The following is a 21,898-nucleotide window of genomic DNA, read 5'->3' as shown; positions in this document are numbered from 1 at the left end:
AAATAATTGGGAAGAGACAAACCAGTGGTTGGTATTAAGAGCAAAGTCCCACTCAACCGAGGACATGACAACACGATCCATTTCAGTCGCCACTTGCTAGTGACCAGTTGTACGAAGCTCTTAGTAGAAGCAGAATCAACCTGACTTGATTAACATGACACCCAATAGTATTTGGAAGACTCATGTTTCTAAGGTATCAATTCAAGTAACACACTGATTTTAGTAATACCTGATCCACATTTCATAACAGTGAATCAGAGCTCCAGATAACTGGAGTTTTTACTCGAAGGTTTCTATTTTAATTGGGTTATTACATTTTTCATTGGGTGACCAATATTTTTTCACTCATCTTTTCATCACCAGTCTTTTTTCCAAAAATTAGTGAACATTTCCTTGATTTACTAAAAAAAAAGAAATGTTTTAGATTACATAACGGTCTAAATAAAAAGGATTGATTGTTTCCGAAATTGGCTCCTTTGTCAGATGCTGAAAAGGCTTTATTGGGTATTTAGGCATGTTGTACGAGTTTTTCATTTAATGCATGCGTTTCTGTACGCTGTCAATTGAAAGTACAGTAAACTACGGTTATAACGAACTAAAAGGGACTAACTTGGTTTGTTATAGGCACATATTCAGCCTAAATGCAGCAAATGGACGGGACCCAAAAACAGTTCGTAATATCCCTCAGTTTGGTACAAGTGTGTTCGTTATAAAGGTAGTTTACTGTCATTGAGTGTTGAATATTTTGGGGGTATTTTACGCAAATACTCTACTTATCTGTAGCTCTGATTAATACTAATGACTCCACTTCTGATTTTAGTGAATTCAAGTAAAGGTTTGTTCTGCTGGTGACAGAACATTCCAATACACACCCATAAGTTCAGAAGGGTCTTTACAGGAAAAATGGATAAAACAGAGAAAACACTGAGATTTTTCTTGTTTTTATTTACAGCATTTTCACTTGAGTTCTTTCACTGCCAGACCTGAAAAACAAAATACAAATCTTTAATTTCCAATTCAATGGAAGGCTTGATCATGACTTTGACTTGTTGTTTAACGCCGCACTCAGCAATGTTCCAGCTATATGACAGCGGTCTGTAAATAATCGAGTCTGGACCAGACAATCCAGTGATTAATATCATGAGCATCGATCCACGCAATTGGGATCGATGACATGCATCAACCAAGTCAGCGAACCTGACCACCCGATCCCGTTAGTCGCCTTTTACGACAAGCAGAGTCACCTTTTATGGCAAGCATGGGTTGCTGAAGACCTATTCTACCCCGGAATCTTCACGGGTCGCTTGATCATGAAATATTTCCATTCAGATTATATGAATCATAGAAAAAGATGTGCAAGATGAACTGGAAAATTCTGCTTGTTTTGGGGCCAAAGATCCTTGGAGTGAGTGAGTTGCATTTGACACCATTCTGAACAGTATTTCAGTTATATCACAGCATGTCAGCTGAAGTTCATGTGAAACCCACGTTTCTGACAAACCCAGGGATTTATCAGGGATTTATCAGGGATTTATCAGGCCTGCTCAGTCTGCAGCATATGCCAGTACATATTCCCAAATTGGAATTACTGCATATAGTAATAAAAAATGTCATGGCTTTGTGCAGGTGTTCAATTTCAGGAACCAATTCGAGCAAATCATTTTTCTTTCGAAACTGCATGCCACTGGGACTTAGTTTGAAATCCTGGACAAATCCAGGAAACCACGGTTAATTTGGATTCACAATCCTAAGCTTAAGAGATTGAAGTGCCTTAGTTTGGGCAATGTTTTATAAAAACAAATTTTTAATGGTACTGTTTTCATTTTGTGAATTGGACTTAATTATTACATTTAGGATAATGGCTAGAAACTCATGACTGGCAGCACTTTCTGAACAGGGCACACCCAATATCCGAGGTCGATGTAAACAACCTCTAGTGCCCCTAGACAGCTTGGGTTGTATACTCCCAAGGGAGTTGAAAATGATAATTGGAATGTAAACGGATCCACTTGTAGAAGAACAAATAAACCGCAATTGAGCAGATACTAGTACTGAATACATGTGGTACGTATAAACATTTAAGATAATAATAATAACAATAATAATTGTATAATTAACTATCTGAACACCAATGAAAGTCTCTTCCCCTATCAATACAATGCCCTGTGATGATCACAACCTCTTGCAACAATACCACATCAGTTTACAGCAAGTGGTCATGTGTGAGGGACCAGTTACTCACCTGGTGGAAGTGACTGGCGGAGTTTCTCAGCCTTTTCTCGGTCCTGGATGACAAGGGTGTACAGGTAACGACTGCATCGCACCTTGAATTTCACATTATCCTTGTTCTTCTTTATTTTAACAGCTGGAATGACAAATAAAGATATTACAGGTTACAAGTACACGATCCATAAACTCAATGTGAAAAGAAATATATCCATAAGCATGTTCTAAATTTGGTGAAAAGTAAGAATTCACAATTACCCAGTGGGTTATTTCAGACATTGAGCAAATGAATTCGAGTCAAATGCTGTTTTGGACAGTCTTTCAGTCATATCAAAATGTGTCAGCTTAATATGGGAGGAAACTTAACACTTGGGTTAAACAAATGTGGGCAGTACGGAAAGACCAAGATCATATTCTTATACGGGGAAATACAGGATTTAAACCTATCGGATCCTTTCATACATATCAGGGTTAGAAATTGGCACTAGTCTTATAGTCCTTCCCAAACTGCCCAATAGTAAAGGTTTCCTAAGGACTAGTAGAAATTTGCCATTTTTATTTTAAAGGTTTTGCTATATGTTATCATTATAAGAACTAGTGGACTGAAACTGTTAGTTTCTACCGCTGCATATTACAGTCTGCCAAACACTTTTGAGTCTACCAGCCCAGACCTGGCACGACAATCTCTGTAGATCTTAGTGTTAATGAATGGACTTATTTGCAAATATTACTAGACTAGTTCTAGACTCTGGCTAGCAGCTAAAGTCACAGACTGATATCACATCACCTCCTCAATAATCTGGACATTTGCTTACATTTGGCATCTTTCCTCCTTGCTGTTAGGAGAAAGTCCTTGATTTCTGAAATCTGCTGAGGCTGAAATATGAACATATGAATTAAGTTGACAAGCATGGAGCATGTGGAGCTAGACCGTAGTTTTCTTGCATTATTAGCAGAAACATTGATGTTTGCTTCAGATTAAAAACAATCTCTCACTTTGTATCTCAGATAAGAGGTGTCAAGTTTTCATCATGTGCAAAAACATCTGAGCTTCTGGGAGTCATGGAAGCTACTATCGGCATCACATGCAAGAATTTTAATCAAGAAGACATTGTTGGCATGAAAACAACTTAGATTTAGATCATATTAAATCATTATGATTATCAATTTCCGAAGATTTATCATGTTTAAAGTGAAAAGACAAAATTGCTGTGTGCCCAAGTTTGTTTGTTTTTGTTTGTTGTCTAATGCTTAACTCAGCAGTATTCCAGCTATATGACAGCAGTTTGTAAATAATTGGATCTGGCCCAGACAGTCCAGTGATTGGCACCAATGAGCATCGATCCACCCAATTGGGATACAATGACATGCGTCAACCAAGTCAGTGAGCCTGACCACCCAATTCTGTTAGTCCCCTTTTTACAACAAGCATGGGTTGCTGAAGAATTATTCTACCCCGGATCTTCCCAAGTAATCATTTTGGTTTTTACAGACAAATGTTTCTCACAAACACTATTATTGAGTATAAATTTTAAACAGTGAAGACTCACCATCCTTCTTTGCTGAATCTTGCCTCTGCAAGAAAATAAATACAAATGAATAATTACACTTCGTGGGGGGTTTGCATTGTCATTAGTTAAAATAAACATGATAAAGCTAAATAATGGCAGCCTCCACTGTGTTTTAGTCCTTGAATAGGAAGTTAGGAACAGGAATGTGTATGTATCCCAAAGCATTGTTGGGACAATACCTTTATCTCAGAAATGAGTATTTAACATGGTGATGGAAATACTACAAAATTGAAAATGTCATTGCAATAAATTGCTACCAGAATATGGTTAAGTGTCATGCCCCCACTAGAATGCTCCATTTCATAATATAATTCCCTGATGCGAGGTTATCTCAATACCGTTTCAATAAAGGAAACAGTTTCTGCTTTTGTGGCAAAGCTTGGATTTACTCTACATACAGGTGACAACTAACAGGAATAGTGGAATCAATGGTTACTTAAATAAAAGTGCTAAATTATCCCTGGATGCGAGGTTCAGCGACTTATTCAATGTCAGCAATATTAAAGGGCCCTGTCAAACAAAGCTATCTTAGCACTAAGGTAATCATAACTCCCATACTTTGACTTGGGCCGTAGCGCCAAGGTCACTTTGTGGAATGAGCTGAGATGCACACAGTATCACAGAGACAGGGTTCCTGTAAATAATCAAGTCTTCACCAGGCAAACCAGTGGCAGAAAGCATGAGTCCACTAACCACCAGATCAAAGCACGTCACTTCTTACAACCAGTAATGAGATACTGGTGAGTGACTGTACCTTGTATTTTTATCAAAGACAGGCCCCAAAATGTCTTTTGTAACCACATAGTCTTAGCAAACACTTCTCCTACCCTGAAAGGTCTAGATTTTAATCATCTGACATTTGCATCAGTTAAAAAAAACAATCTCTCACTATATTTCAGATAAGAGGTGTCAAATTTTCATCATGCACAAACATCAACAAGTCAAAGAAATTTGAAAACACTTTGATTTTTACATAAAGTGCATGAGACAGATGTTTTACACTGGGGCTAGATCTATGCATCTTCCCGAGGCAACGGAGTTAACTGACTTTAGAAGTCCAGTTTCCACCCTTGCCGAGCTAGGCTGGAATTCCTGGGCTCGATCGTAGCGCCACCAGTGGTTATTATGAGTAATGTCCCTTATAAGCCTCTCCTATCAACCAATCACATTCCACCTCTCGTATTACTTTCATTTGTTTCAAACAAAACAGCTGCGCCCAGTCAAGACGATCTGATCGAAAATCAAGATCTATATTGTGATAAAACAGGTCTTACATCGCCAAGTGCATCAAATCACGTATCAAATATCTGTTGACGAGTTGGTCGTGCACATGCTTTGCAAATCCTGCAATCGATCAAAATCTGCACGACTGTTTACTAACCGGATTTTGATTTCGTTGCGAGATTTTGATTGGGCTATGCATAGACTCTTTAGTCCAGCCAAAATGTAACTCCATAATGCCAGCCTAGTTCGGCAAGGATGGAAACTTGACTTTTATAGTCAGTTAACTCTCTTGCCTCGGGAAGATGGATCTATGAAGTTGAGAGCAGTTAGGGGTGAAACTATCAATCAACAACTGAGTCAGCATGCAGTATACCAGATACCTTCCGCCCTTTCGGTACAATCTCCTTCCTTAATAACGGTTTCTAAGTTTTTCAGCTGCTTATCTTAATCATTTCGCCAAAAATAACAGGCGGGTTTGCTGCACAACACAACATGCACAAGACCATGTAATTACTTTTGTAAATTATTGTCTTTTTAGTTGCCAAAGTAAATCGATTTGAATGTTTGTCGAAATGTGTGCCAATGCATGTAACTGAGGTGGTTGCTGCACACCATAATGTAACATTTTGATGTTTAGGATTGCCTTCATATTCAATTTCAAGGTTTAACTATATTAAACCATACAAATGCAGGGGTGGGGGAGATCAAGCAGAGCAATTTTTCTGTGTACTTTGAGCTTTATCCCCACTTTATTAGAAGCACACAAACATTTTTCACAGGTGTTGCGTATAATCAGCCCTCTTAGTAGCAACATTTTGGTGGCGAAATGTGACTTAATTTTATCTACTGCTTGCCACTTGCCTACCTTAAAGCAAACAACTCGCAACAATATCTGTTTAAGATATAAATTGCAAATCTTGTTTATCAAGTCGGGATTGCATGGCAAATAACTACATCATTCATAAAAAATGTTTCACATCATCATGATCATGATGTTTACTTATTTACAGTTAATACAATTACAGGGGTTTCATAAAGAGCTACAGTACTTGTAACCATGTTGCATTTTCATGAATTAAACTTGATATTGTATCAAAAGGAAATATTTAAATTGTTTGATAGGCATATCTTAGAAGTTGACTGAGATAGACAGACAATTTTATGGATAACAACTTCTTTAATACTGTGAAAAGAGACGTTTCGGTATAGATCCTTATACCATTGTCAAGCAAGAATGAAATATTTACATTATTGTTTAATGTACCAGTCTATTACAACTGAATTCCCATTCTCACACAATGAATCCCCTGCAAACATAGGTATCATATCAAATGAAACCAGTGGAAACTTGTCCTATCTCAGATTCACTGTCTTGCTCCTTGGGAAAAAAGGGTTTGCTCCTAAGAACGTTATGTTAAGAGTCGCTTGGCTCCTTAACAAAAAAAACGAACTTAGCGGGCTGATAATGCATCATACTGGAAGATATTCAATAGACACTATGGTCAACAGATCCATAGACTATTATGTCTTGATGTTTGCATCAGTTAAAAAACAATCTCTCACTATATTTCAGATAAGAGGTGTCAAGTTATCATCATGCACAAACAACAAGTGAAAGCGTTAGATAAATAGTAACACTGTCCATAGGAATTCGTACTGGCCGAACACAAATAAAAACAGTTTGGGAACCCTTGTGTCATGCTCGGCCTGCTGCCTTGCTATATTAGTTGCTTATTCTAAATATGGCCATATATATGGAAATGCAGTACGTATCTGGAGACAAACGCTGAAATATACGGGCTGCAGTAGTCATACTTTACGGATTTTCTCTAAACAGATCTGATCACATTAAATGATTCCTACGAAAACAATCTTCATTACACGCCCGCATCAGCACGTAAATATTCAGTTATAAACGTGTCATAGGAAAAACATAGTACGGCTAAGTAATGCCATCATCAATGTTATATCCAAATAACGTTGGTGATATATAACTTCGCATTCTAGTTCAAAAGATGAAGGTGGATTTTATCAGCATGTCAACACACCTAGCAGATGCAGCTATGGATTCCGGTTGAAAGGAAGTAGAGTGGCGCCGCTGCCCCGAAGGGGGAGACAACTCTTACCGTAGTTCCACTAAAATGAGATCTCATAATTTGGTGATTTAGCAAAACACATTTCTAATTTATGCAATGCTTGACCGTAAAAATAAATAACATTACTGTTTATATTTTCAATAAAGTATGCACTGCAATATTTTCGTGAAAGGTGTCCAAATAAGTTACACTAGTGAAATAATAGGATGGCAGGCTAAGATTTCATGAACACTAAATAATTAACACAACATAAGTCAAAGCCAAGCCAAACCGAATAGATGAGGGTGTATTACTAATATACTCAGTCTGAGCCGTCAACAGTTATTGCCATATCGGAATGTTATTATTATAATTTGTAAATATAAATTTATCTATTATTTATTATCAATTCAAATAAATGTATTTCACAAAATATCACGTGATCAGCAAGCGAAAACGGCTACTATTGCCTGGGGAAAACGGCACCTTATTTTTTTTAACCTTGGTCAAATAAATGAAAATAAACTTACATGGTAACTTGCAAACACCAATAATTGTGAAATGGAAAAACAACGTTACATTAGAAATAAGCCTCTACTCCAACTATTGATAGACTATAGAAGATATAATACTACATAAATCGTTCGTATCATTATTAAATGAGGTGGCGTTTTCGCCCGACACGTAGTAGCCGTTTTCGCCAAATGCGGTGCCGTTTTCACCAGAGAAATCGGTGATGTTTTGCTGAGGTGCCGTTTTAACCTGCACCCGATCAGCACCATAAATTGTGTTGATTCCCCTATTCACACAGCAGATGATATTTTACACTCATAGCAGCTGTGAAAACGGTCTAAAGTCCAAGAACATTCTGAAAACTATAATTTATTCCACATTTTAGAGTTGCTTGGTCGGCATATCCATAAACCAAGTAATTAAATGGATCGCCTTTCCATTTCCTAAAGTAGCAAGCAATTAAAACGATAGTCTTTCTGTTTCCTTAGGGAGGAACTATTTGGTTGTGGAGGGGAATGTTTAAATCAAAGACCATATGATAATATGGTCTCTGCTTAAATGAATAGTTTGTTCTCTCTCTCGCTCCATTTCTGTCATTCGATTGGTGAAACGAAAAACAAAAATTTAAACATTTTTATACCAAGTACGGTAAATTTCATCTTTACAAACAGTACTATTCCCTGACTACTATTGCTATTAAAGGTAAGTTAATTTTATATGTCGTAATTAATAAACTTCTTATGGATACGCCATTTAATCTTTTTCAATTTATAAGCTCATATATATTGTGGTATTACATAAAGTGTAACTCTTGCAGTTTGTGTAGCTCTTAAAACGTAATTTGCATTATATATGTAATCAGTTTTCATGCAACGGGTATGACTTCTCAGAACGCCATTGTGAACTGGAAAACACACAATATTATTGAAGTTTCCCAGGCATATACCCTCGTACGTATGATGTATCATGAATTTATTTAAAGTGAATAAAATCTGATCGTGGATTTTTATAAGCATGTCTCACTTTTACTCCTGATATATGTTCTATGTTGGAAGAAGTCGATGAAATGGAGAGCTTGTGAAGCCATGTGAGAATGTTGCCTTTTCGCACCAGGCAAGATACAGCATAATATAAAAACTGTAAGATTGGCGGGTAATTTGTACTTGTACATTACTGCGCATTTGTGTGCTCCAACCAATGCGGCAGATGTTAGATGTGTTCAGGGCTCTGCACTTTGTTGTCAGTTGAAATGCAGCTTGCGTTTATCATGAACAAATAACAACCAAAGGGGGATAACTAGGAATGACGACGAGCAATAGTTGGTATAAGATATAAAACAAGGTTTATCCCTATAGGCTAATGAATTTACTAACCACCTTTTGCAGTCTCTCTTCTTCCAGGTTCTTGTTTTCATAGGGTAGAGTATCTTTGCATATGAAAGTAGGTTTACGCTATATTAGTAGTAGATCTAGTTGGATATGATTGATCGTAATGACGCATGATTACTAACATATTCAATATTTCATACACAAAATGTTTCTTGTTTCAGTTTTCATGACACCTAAATTAGTATTGATCTATGCTGATTTTCTTAACCGAGTTTGGTAAACAAAGTACTTGTCATTAGCGACTCAAGGGCGGGCAACTCTATGGCTTTTTTTGTGGTGTGATACATGTGGATTAGGCTATGTGGTTTACATTTCCTGTTTTGGATTAGGCACAATCAGTATGCATTTAACCTAGGTTGGGTCAAGGGACTTCGTCTAAACAAATGTGTTCTTTTCTAATAAATTTCGAATGGAGGAAGGGGTAATTCCACTTCAAGAACATCTCAGAAACCATCATAAAAAAGTTAACGTGTATACTTACGAGTAGCCGCGACATATCACTACGACTCCTGTATACGATCAAGCGATGAAATATTGTGCTTAGATTTGCATAAGTTAATAGTCAACATGGGATGTGGATTACAAGATTTAACGATACCGTGATAATATAAAGTCACACTAATTACTATACAATATACATACACCCTTTGTCATGTTTATGGCGTTAGCATCACATTTTAATTTCTCATTTCAGGAAATGGCATCTCAATTCGGAGGAGCAAAGAACCCTCCTTGGGCCAGACCAGCATCAGGTAATGTAGTTTCGGTGTATTGCATCTAACCAGGAGCACTTTGGGGGATTTCAATTAGCATCCCGCAGAGGATCAAACTTGCGTTGCCAGCTTGAAGCTTAGCAAGGCTAATTCTAATTAGCCAACACTTTACCAGGAGAAAACAGGGCGCTTTTTAAAATAATTAGTACTCCTTTACCAAGTGATCTGTACTGATAGTTTACCTTTATGCGCAACCAACTTCCGCCAGTATGATGCTTTTTCTTTTATGAATGTAAATAAATATTGCATTAAATTGGAGACTATAAGACCGACATAAGTCTGCACTAGACTACAAGCAGCTTGACATGTGCATGTATGTTGCTGTACAAGTGATGTTATCTTGAATGTGTCCTTAAACCCCTTAGATTAGATTGCTTTGTGAGAAGGCGCCAGCCCAATTTATGGTTTTGTTCTGAATTTGCAGTTGGCCCAGAGTACATGTCATCAGCAACAGGACCAACCACCGTTACCCCAACATCTCTAGCTCAGGCCCAGAATGCACTTCTGAACGCAGGCTCGGTGACAGCAACACCTGTCTACAACCTCGGCACACCTGGTGGTGGAATCTCGCAGCCACAGTACAATGCACAAATGGCAGCACTGGGTTTACAGGCACAGGTAATTCAAACTATTAAGAAGAAACAATTTTTATTGCATCTACTGCTTACCATACGAGAAAGAAAAGTGTTGTCAATGGAAAAATGATATTTCGGTTTCGGTCTACTTTTGCAAGGACCCATTGCCGCTGTCATGTGACCGTCTGTTGTGACATCACATCTGGTCACATTGCTGCTTGTCGCCAAAAAGACATGTTGTGCCCTGTTTTGTTACTCAACTTTTGGCTTAATTTTGTTGTTATCGCTCTACTGCCCCGTTAAATTTTGTCGGCAATGGGTCAAGTATACCTCTTCATTTTATGTTCTCTTTTCTAAATAATCTGTATGTTTTCCACATGAAAAGACTTTGTCTTTTTTTTGTTCATGTCTCGTTTCCCGCCATTTTGTAATTGCATTACATGTTTGTCTCCTATATTCGAGGCAGTCATTATTGTTTGCAATTCTTTGGCTAGTGTAATATTGGAGTTTCAATTAAGTATGACCTTGGCTCTGTGCACTTCTGCTTGACAGTACCTGGAGTCCACAGTCCTGTTGTTTGATCTTGAATAGGGACTCTCTGTCCAGTTAATGGTGGCAAGTCGTGGGCTTGCCTGTCATGATACATTCTCTGTGAGTCTTGACGCATTTTCAGGTTATCTTGGATGTTGTCTCTGTCATGTTTGTTGTTGTGCATCTTGCATGGTAGGTTACTTTTAAATCTTCTACCGCTGAGTAATTCTCCTGGTGATGGTAGGTAATTATCTATTGGTGTGGTCCTTAGACACAGCAGCGCCATATAAGGATCCATATGTTCTTCTTTAGACTTTATTAGGGTACTCTTCACTGTCTTGATAGACCTTTCTATGAAGCCATTTGACTGGGGGTAATGTGGTGAACTGGTTGTGTGGTCGAAACACCACTCTTCAGCAAACTTTCTGTAATCTTTGCTATCAAAGTGTCTGCCATTATCGCTGATTATTTTGTCTGGTACTCCATGTTCTGCAAATATACTCTTAGTAGCTGTGATTACAGCAATACTGGTGCAGGGCTTTGGTAACTTTCTTATGACTGGAAACTTTGAGTAGTAGTTTGCGACGATAAGAAACTCGTTGTTATGATGATGAAATAGGTCTGTACCTAATATCTTCCATGGTCTTGTTGGGATCTCATGAGGCATCAGGGTTTCTTTAGCTTGTAAGCCTTTGGCATGTAGGGCATGATTTTACAGCTTGATCAATATCTTTGTTTATTCCATCCCAGAATACACATGATCTGGCTCTCAATTTGCACTTGGTTGCACCTTGGTGACCTGCATGTATCTTCTGTAGTACTTCATGTTGCATTTCTTGGGGAATTATGACTCTCTCCTTTAGGGATGAGGCCATCTTCAACTGATAAATCATCTCTGTAACACCAGTACGGGCGGATTGGTCCTGGTATTTCTTTGAATGTGCTAGGCCATCCTTCAACAATCATGTCTCGTAGTTCGCTGAGCGTTTGGTCTTGACTTGTGCATGACTTTAGCGTTGTTAGCTTGTCTGATGAAAACTGTACTGGGCTAACCTTGACGTCCAAGTGAATTTCTCTTGTATTCTTATTATTTGGTAGTCTTGATAGCCCATCAGCCAGTGACATTTCATTTCCTGGTCTGTATCTGATTTTGACATCATAGTTTTGGAGACGTAGAAGCATTCTCTGTAATCTTGGTGGGGCTGCAGGTCTGATGTAATTTACTATGCCAAGGAATTCTTGTAATTCTTTTGGGGTCTGTGGTGTCTTGATTGACTTTATGTCTTCAACTTTCTTTGGGTCTGGGTGAGCTCCTCTCTCATCTTTACCATGCCAAAAAAGCTGATCTGCTTTACTTTGATTTCACACTTTGGGCTGTTGAATACAAGTCCATGTTCTTTAGCTGTCTTCATGAGGTTGTCAAGATTGGCATCATGCTCTTCTTCTGTTATGCAGTGAACGGCGACATCATCTGATATTCCGAGTGTTCCTGGGCATTTCTCTAGTATGATATCCATTTTCTGTTGGAACACGTCTTGTGACATAGCAAGTCCGAATGGCATTCGTAGGAATCTGTATCTCTTAAAGGGGCTATGAAATATTGTCAGCATGCTGCTCTCCTCATCAAGTTGTATGGACCAATATCCATTCTTTGTATCCATCTTTGAAAATGTAGTAGATCCAGCAAATTTATGGGTAATCGCTTCTAGTGTTGGTGTTTTATGATGACACCCTTTTATGGCTAGATTCAAGTCTTTTGGGTCCAAACAGATCCTTAATCCACCGCTTTGTTTGCGTGAATATACAAGGCTTGATACCCAGTCTGTTGGTTCCATAACTCTTTTGATAACCCCTTGGTTTTCCATCTTTGTCAACTCTTCTTTGATTTCATCTTTCAACTGAATTGGGCACTTTCTTGGCGAGTGAACTACTGGACTAACTTCTGGATCCGTATGATATGTTCCGGGAAAATTGCCTATGGTATCAAATCTGTCTGGGTACTGTGATTTCAAATCTTCTATTGATTTGATGTTTGTTAGATTCTTTGTAGTTCTGTCATCTTTATTGATGCTGTTTTCTCTTATCTTCTGCTCAGGAGCATTGTCTTCTGTTTTCTTGTCAATGGCGCAGTTTATTGTTATCAGTTTCATATTTTACAGTCTTTTATTACATTAAGTAATACGTTACCACTGTTATACCGAGGCTGTTGTCTCCCACAACTGCTGCTATAGCGAAATCTACCACAGAGATCTCAATTACCTCATGCAGCACGTGCGTAGCCACCTAGCTGCCATGTGACACCCTTCACTCTTGTCTCCTTCGTCTGCTTAGCAAGACGTGTTTTCTCCTGCTGAAGCGTTCCTTGAAGATTTGGTGATATTTATTATAGTTTATTCTCTAATAAACTGTGCTTTTATGGGGTGTTTCGGTAGCTACGCTTGGTTATAATTTTCCCGCCCTTTTTTCTATATACTTGCGGGGTTCGCGTATGCACGTTGTGTTTTACGTTTCCCCTGTTCTTGTATGTTTTGGGGGTTAACATAACTTATTTCTTTAATAAAAGTTATATGTGTATGTAATATGTTCACATTGCTCGTTTATTTTCTTGTGAAAATGCTCGTTTGTGAATCGTTGTGGTGCGTGCGTTGTAACCATGTTTTGTTCTTTGTTTATAGCAAACAATCAATGTCTGACATGGATATGTCCCCAGTATCCACCCCCTCTACCCCTGCTCCTCGGAGTTGTGGGGTGTGCAGAAAGTTTTTGTCTTCCCGGGATGCCCACAATCGTTGCCCGCGGTGCAGGGTTCCTTGCGGGGACACCCGGTGTACCCTGTGCGAAGGTCTGGGGCCTGCGGAGTTTGAGCGGTACCGGCTGTACGTACAGTCCGTCTCCACCCCTGTGGTGGCCGGTTCGTCCGGTCGGGGTCCCCGTGCGGGTACCACCTCCTCGGCTGCGGCGGATCCCCTCGCGGCCCTCGGGCTGTCTGGGGATTCCGTCGCCGCATTATTGTCGAAACTCGTGGACTCCAAGCTGGCGGCCTTATCGCAAGATAGGCCGCTGGCTGTTCCGTCCCCGGCCTCTTCGGTGGCCGCGGGTTCGGACGCGGGGTCCACCGGTACGGCGGCGGCTGCCGTGGTTACCGGTCCTTCCCCCGAACCGTTGCTTCCGCTATCAGTTAAGGACCGCGTTGCCATGGTGTATGACCTCTTTGAGGACATGCCAAAGCCCCTGCCGATACCGCGGGGAATCCACGGTTCCGTGGGTTCCTCCGAGGTATACGGCGAGACGTCCGACAAGGCTTTCCCGGCATCAACCTTGCTGCGCGGGATTAAGCCTTCTTTGGAGAAGGCCTTCACGGCTGCCTCCGGTCGGGGTCTCCCGTTACCTCCCCCGTCGTGGAGAAAAGGGTCTTTCCCAGTACATGACCTTGCCTTTCCCGAGGCTGGTCCTTCTGCGGAAGCCCATGTGGAGCGTTTGGGGGTCCGTGCCCCACCGGTTGCCACGGTACCACAAGGTACCTTGCAACAGCTGGACACCCTCGCTCGACACTCCATGCTGGCAATGTCTCACGGAGACACATACCTGGCTGCAGCGGCCAGTCTGGTCGAAGGTTCTCCCACGGACCGAGACCAGCGCATTTACAACTGCTTGCTCGGTTTGAATGCTTCCCTGGAGTACGTTGCCGGGGCTTTGGCCTTTGTTTCCGGCACGTGCCATTTTCTTCGGCGCCAGTCGTATCTGGTTGCTTCAGGGTTGGACGCTGCTAATCAGGAGGTGCTCCTTTCGCAGCCTTGGTCTGCTCGGACCCTGTTTAATAACAAGATCCCTGGGGTTCTGAAGGAACAACAGGCCGCTGTGTCTGCCGAGGCCTCTCGGCACACACTGGATCTTGTGGGGTCCTTGCATAGGCGCCTGGGTGCCGCTCCGAAGCGGAGCGCGCCCCAGGATGCTGCGTCCGGCAGGCCTAAGGGGTCGGGTCCTTCTTCCTCCGGGAAGAAGCCCCGCTCTGAGGGCTCCGGTAAGGGTTCTCAGCAGCCCTTTCGCGGGAAGAAGGGGAACTGGGGGAAGCCCAAGTCGTCTAAGGACGGCAAGGGCCCCTCCAGGTGACTCTCATTGGAGGGGTTCGTATGCCGACAGCGCCAACTTCGGTTGGCCCGTAGGCGAACCCGAGTCACTTGGCCCTGGAAAGTTGCGCCTGCCGCAGCCCGTCCGGCCCCCCTCTCTTTCCCCAGTGGGAGCCAGACTCCAGACTTACTGGGAGAATTGGGAACAAGTGTTCGACGACCCGTGGGTGGTCAACACGATTCGGTACGGCTATCGGCTCGATCTCAAAGCGAATCCGCCGCTCACCGTTGCCCCGTCGGCAGGTTTCTATTCGGAAACCGATCTTCCCTTCCTCGCCGATGCCATCGGCAGGTTGGTGGAGAAGAGGGCAGTTCGGGAGTTAGCTCTACCAGAAATAACACCGGGGTTTTACTCCAGGATATTTCTCGTTCCCAAGAAGGACAGTGCCGAACTCAGAATGATTCACAACTTGAAATCGTTCAACGAGTTCTACCTGCGCAAACCGCCCAAGTTCAGAATGTTGAGCTTGACGGACCTGAAAGCACTGATCATGCCGGCCGACTGGCTAGCTTCGATCGACCTGAAGGATGCTTATCTGCATGTTCCGATTCACTCGGATCATCACAAGTATCTCAGGTTTGTCTTTCAAGGCAGGCACTACGAGTGGGTTGTCCTCCCATTCGGTCTTTCATCCGCTCCCTGGCTGTTCACCCGGTTAACCACCCCCATAGTGGGGTTCCTCCACCGGAGGGGTGTCCGGTACTTCGCGTACCTGGACGACTCGCTAGTAGCAAATCGAATGACGGACACCCTGTCACGCCATCTCGTTTTCGCACGTCAGCTCTTGGAGCAATTGGGGTGGATTGTCAATCTCCCCAAGAGCGAGTTAACCCCTTCTCAGAACTTGCAGTTCATCGGAGGTCGGTTCAACACGGTGTCCCATCGCCTCTTTGTCCCCCCAGACCGGTGGCACAAAATTCAGGCGATGATTGCCAAAGTCTTAGCGGTGCAACAGACTGTTCACTTTTGGGAACAGCTGTTAGGGCTACTTGTATCAGCCCAGGACTGCACCGAACGGGGTCGTCTCCAACTCCGCCCGCTGCAACGGTTTTTAATCCAGTTGTTAGCAACGGAGGTGAACAGTGCGACCGTCGCCCTCCCGGATCGGCTCCGACCGCATCTGGAGTGGTGGACGCTCCCTTACAATGTCTTATCAGGAGTCTCTATGCGGCCCTACCGGGCCACGTTGAACCTGTATACAGACACCTCTCTAGTGGGCTGGGGCGCCCATCTAGAGGGGGTGGTGAGCTCGGGGCTGTGGTGCGTAGACGAACTAGGTCTTCACATCAATTGTCTCGAGTTCAAGGCAGTGATCAACGCAGTCAATCACTGGAAGCATCGTCTCGTCGACGCCCGGCTCATGCTGGCGACCGACAACACGACGGTAGTGTCCTATGTGAACAAACTGGGGGGAACCCACAGTCACTCGCTACTCGATCTCACGTTCGAGTTTTACGCTCTGGTGGACAGTGTCCCGTGCCAGATACGCGCCCGTCACATCCCAGGTGTGCGGAACGTACTGGCCGATGCTCTATCGAGGCCTCAGGATCCGAGCCCCACAGAGTGGATGCTGAACCCAGTAGTGTTTCAGTGGCTGTGCGAACGTTTGGGTCGTCCGATGGTCGACCTGTTCGCAACACGGTTCAACAATCAACTCCCGTTGTTTGTATCACCAGTCCCGGACCCGAGGGCCATCGATCACGATGCTCTCGCGTTAGACTGGACGGGCTTGGACGCTTATGCTTACCCGCCGACAGCGTTGATACCACACATTCTAAGCCGGCTTCGAGGAGTTCGCTGTCGAATGTTACTGATCGCGCCCATGTGGCCGAACAGATCGTGGTACCCCGACTTGCTGACCCAGGTCACGCAGTCGCCACTCCCACTGCCTGTGAGACCGGATCTCTTGATCCACCCTCACACCCGTCAGCTTCATCCAAACGCAGGGCAGTTCAATCTGCATGCGTGGATGTTGTCACCGAGCGTCTGAGGATTAAAGGTTTTTCTCGCCGGGCGTCTCGGGCATACGTTAGTATGCATCGTGATTCTACCCAGAAGGTGTATAATGCACGTTTGGTTATTTTCACGAAGTGGTGTTGTAAACATCACATTCATTCGCCAGATAAGGTATCTGTGCAGGATATTGCTCGTTTCATGTCTCACTTGCGAGAGACCCGGAAACTCTCCGGGGGTTCCATTGCCAACTATGTCTCGTCCGTTGCTACGGTACGGGACGTTGCTATGGGTACCAGTCTCTCCAAAGAGCCGGTGATACGGGGTATTATCAAGGGTTTCAAACAGCACGATCTTAAGAAGGGCCGCCTTCGGGCACCGGCCTGGGATCTTTCCCTAGTGTTGCAATCACTTACGGAAGCTCCGTATGAACCCTTGCATAGTGCTTCGTTCCGGCATGTGACTTGGAAAACAGCATTTCTCCTCTCCTTTGCCACGGCGGCACGTGTATCCGAAATTCATGCACTCGATGTCGCCAAGGTACGATTCGATAGGGGTGACGAAGGAGCGGTCCGCCTGGGCCTGCTCATGGGCTTCGTCGCCAAGAATCAGAGAGTCGGGCAAACGGAGAGAGAATTCACTGTAAGATCCCTCAAAGAAATCTTACATCCTGCTGATACTGAGGACAGAGCGCTGTGTCCGGTTAGGGCCCTTAAGTATTATCTTAAGGCTTCGAATGAACGTAGACAAGGGCGTGACCGTCTGTTCATATCGTGTAACCCTAATCGCACGGTTGACATAACTCGCAACTCGATTGCGTTGTGGCTTCGTTCTGTCATCAATCTGGCGTACCGGTCTCGGGGGTTACCGGTAGCGGGGTCAAACCCGCACGAGATCAGGGCGCTAGCGGCAACATTTGCCCTACACTCGAATATCTCTGTTCACAGAATATTACGAGGTTGTTACTGGCGTTCTGACTCGGTTTTTGCCAATCATTACCTCAGAAAGGTTTCTGATGAAGACGTGGAGGGGGTGCACCGTCTTGGGCCGCTGATCGCGGCACAAGCGGCCATCTAGGGGGTGTGTCCAGCGCAATTCCAAACTCCGCAGTCGTCAGTCCTTGCACGGTGGTCAATCTGGGTCGTCTCCAATGTTCCCACGCCGTAGGTACAGGAGTGGGGGTCCTGCAAACCAGCGCACTCACACCACAGGTGAGGCGGCTTTTTGTGTGTTTTGTCCTTATTTGTATTTTGACAATTATGCATTTAATTGTCTGTCGTGTATTCCAACCTTGCGATACATGCTTACGAATACTGGAATTAGGTCACGCGCCTAATGCATACTTTAAGTAGGCTTGCTCTGGGATATACGGTCTGAAGGAAATTAATTTCCCTCTTTTCGACTGTTTAACCTGATCTAAGATTTAGCTCATGCGGATACAGTGTTCTCATCCGCTGCGGCGATGAAATACCTATCCAGTGGGGCCGTTTGGAGTCACCAATCGTTTTGGCATTGACGATTGAGCCTTACGGTATGCGCTTGACAGTGCTTTGGTATTCCCATAGGGTAACGCCTAGCTAGGTGCATGCGCATCGAGTGCTTCCGCCTTGGTGTTTACTTCCGCTGGTCGGAAGGAACGCTAGCAGTCAGGATTCGGGTTGTAGGTGCTCCCCACCGCCTACTGTGGTAGTCAGCCTCGGTATAACAGTGGTAACGTATTACTTAATGTAATTTGTAGAATTTTCCTATTCGGAATATTCTATAAGTAATACGTTACCACTGGGCTGCTGCCCGCCCGTCCGTCCCCCGAGCACTTGCTCTCGCAGGAGACAAGAGTGAAGGGTGTCACATGGCAGCTAGGTGGCTACGCACGTGCTGCATGAGGTAATTGAGATCTCTGTGGTAGATTTCGCTATAGCAGCAGTTGTGGGAGACAACAGCCTCGGTATAACAGTGGTAACGTATTACTTATAGAATATTCCGAATAGGAAAATTCTACAAAATCCTAAGATTGCTGGGCCATCAGTTTCTGCTACGTAGAACTTGGCATGCATCCAGTTTACATTCATGTATCGATATGGTAATGCGATCATTCCATACTGTGGAATCCTTGTTCCGTTATATGCTGTGAGGATTGTTCCTGGTTTTGCTTGTACTGATCCAGGTATAGGGTATCCTACTGTATCTATTTTCTCTGGGAACATGCGTCTGAATATCCGTAGTGGAAGAATATTTCCTTGTGCACCTGTGTCCACTTTTACTTTCAATTCCGTCTTTATTTCTTTTCTTCTATTTGCAAGTTCAATGTCCAGTCTTGCAAATACTTCGTCTCCGTCATCTTCAGTGTTCACTGACGAGATTCTGAGTTCCTCAAATTCTTCACTAAGTTCGGCATAGTCATCAGTCCATTCATTTACGACTGCATCAACATTTCTTCTTTTGTAATGATAATCTTTTCCAAACTACTTTCTTCCAGGCCTTGATTGGGATCTGTGGTTATATTCATGTCTTCCACATCCTCTGCCTCTCCGTGATCCTCTGTATTTTGATCTAAAAACATATTTCCAGTGATTCTTGCCACCACAATTAGAACAAGTTGTTCCTATGGCAGGGCATTTCTGTTTGATGTGGTGCGATCCTCCGCATGATCCACATTGCTGTCTGTCTCTCTGTATGGCATGAATTCCATTCTGTTGAGTGTGAACATCCTGTAACTGTGCCATGTGTTGGATTGATGCTTCATGAGTACGCCCACATTCAATGGCTTTTTCTTATGTAAGGGTATGTTCATTCCCTAGCATTTCCTTCTGTAATTCAGGATATCTAGTGCCGATAATTAACTGTTCAATAAGCCTCTCACTAAACTCTGCTTCTGTAAATCTGCACTTGAATGCTTGTAGTTTACTTCTTGTTACAAAATCATCAATACTCTCATTTTCTCCTTGTCTGTATCTCTGTAGATAAAATCGTTGAACACGAAAGTTTATTTTAGGCTCTATCTGACTCTGAAATTTGTTCCAAACTTTTTCTGGATTATTCTTTTCTTCTTCTGACAAACACCATGAGTTGAACATCTTCAAACCTTCATCACCGGTATACAGTAAAATATGAAAGCTCCCACTTGGTCTGGGTTAGACCAGTCCATCTTAGGTCCAGAATCCATATTGTTGTCAATGATCAAGTCAAAAGTTCAAAAGGTTATGAATTGTCACTATTATGAAGTTTCCCGATGAATATGTGTGTTTGTTTACATTTTTTCCGGAAGAAGAACTTATGTCCGGTACGTCATATCCGGCAATCTTGTGACGTCATTTTACTCTGCTGCTTATTACTTTTCGCGGGTTTTTCAACCAACGTTCTGAGATAACATGAAAGTTCTAATAATGTCAAATAATACATCTTCAATTCAAGAAATGTGTTCCCAATAATCCAGTTCTAGTGAACGATGATATTTGTTATGAGAAGTATTCACATACACCGGTAGATTGAATGATTTTGAATACAGTTCCGATGACAGATTCTTCAAAATGGCGGTGCGTCGTTACAGACGACAGTTCATGTTCAGAGTACATACATTTCTTGCTTACTGCGATAGAGTGTTATTCCAATCCATGAATATCCTTATGAATGCCTAAGAATATGATATTTCACTCTCGCGCACAATTTCGAAGCACTCACTGATATATGATATTTGATAGATCTAGATCTATTTATTCAGTTCACCTGTCAGCCCAACGTCTCAATTGTGAGTCCCCTAATTTTGTCTGTTTTTCCAAACAATGAAAATTCTGCAATTTCAGCACCATCACTTATCCTAAATGATCAAACAAACAGGGTGACGAAGCCAAATTTAACAGATGATTTTGCGTGTTTTTTTTCTGTTCAGTGTCCAAACTGTTCGATGTATACACATCTCTTCCAACGTTGTTTCAGCGGTGAATATTCACAATTCACAGTTCTAAAGTCGGCGAGATACGTTTCTCACTTGCTGCCACCATGTAATATTCTCAGGTTGTTGTATCAGCTGAGAACTGCATAACGAACGCTGGGTTTGGTTAATCACTGTTTACTGATATATTAAGAGACGTCTGTACAGGCTGATGGCTTACTGGGACTCATGCCGCGCATGAGTATAGATGTACAATGCTGATAGTCTAAGATGCTAGTATCCTGACGGATAATTATGGATCATATATCATTATAGGTATATTAATGTTAATCTAATACAGCTAGGTATTACATTGTGTTTGTATAAATACCTTTAGCCTTTTTGGCATTATCTAGAGTTTTCACATTTGTTGTTGATACACTTCAAACTCATATTTTTGCTGATTTTAAACTTTGGTTTTGTTATCGGTATGTACAAATCTACTTTCACTACAATTTCAAGTTTTGTGTAATACATGCTTGCGCAGTGCATTAATTGTCGTGACAAAAAATCCTCAAAGATCCTCATCCACGTTGTTTAGATTGCACTTGTGTGTGCACTCCGAATTTAATATGTAATTTTTGTTCACCTTTCTCCCGTCAAGTTTCTCAAGTCATAGACAGGTCATGCACAATATATTCTACAGCAGTCCATGCCAGATTTGCAGGTGGCTTCGAGCCACTTTTCCCCGGTTATCACCTCAACCTACATCTATCTACACCCTACCGGGCTCACCGACTATGACTACATCATCCAGGCTTCTAGCCAGACCTGCAATGTCTTCGACGCTTAGTCAACTGGCCTCTGTACCAGCCAGCCCTGCCACCAACTGCCCCAGCGCCGGAGACAACCCAAGCGCTTACCAGTACATCGGCACCTGCTGTAAAACTAGGCATGGCACAAGGAAATGGTTGTTTATTCCCCTATTCCAGACATCCACAACCAATGTCAGTCGCAACACCATATCACTATGGTTACGCGCAGTCATCCTGCTGGCTTACCTGATCGCTAAC

General features: G+C 42.6%; 1 protein-coding gene and 1 long non-coding RNA gene across 2 annotated transcripts in view; one reads left to right on the top strand and one right to left on the bottom strand.

Annotated features, from left to right (window-relative positions):
• Positions 1-3,776: 3,776 nt before the first annotated feature.
• Positions 3,777-8,875, bottom strand: LOC124152301. The gene is made up of 3 exons (XR_006863502.2): positions 8,779-8,875; positions 7,070-7,157; positions 3,777-3,801 (listed from the first exon to the last, which is right to left on the bottom strand). It is a non-coding gene; the product is annotated as an uncharacterized LOC124152301 (long non-coding RNA).
• Positions 8,496-21,898, top strand: part of LOC124152299 (cell division cycle and apoptosis regulator protein 1-like) — a 34,778-nt gene continuing 21,375 nt past the window's right edge. The window contains exons 1-3 of the mRNA XM_046525196.2: positions 8,496-8,559; positions 9,692-9,749; positions 10,195-10,388. Coding sequence (XP_046381152.2) covers positions 9,695-9,749; positions 10,195-10,388 — 249 coding nt within the window. The 5' untranslated portion in view covers positions 8,496-8,559; positions 9,692-9,694. The remainder of the gene's footprint in view (positions 8,560-9,691; positions 9,750-10,194; positions 10,389-21,898) is intronic.

Source organism: Haliotis rufescens, unplaced genomic scaffold (assembly GCF_023055435.1).
Source record: "Haliotis rufescens isolate VD_foot unplaced genomic scaffold, xgHalRufe1.0.p SCAF_11, whole genome shotgun sequence".
NCBI classification, from domain to species: Eukaryota; Metazoa; Mollusca; class Gastropoda; order Lepetellida; family Haliotidae; genus Haliotis; species Haliotis rufescens.
This window is presented reverse-complemented; position numbering and strand designations above follow the sequence as displayed.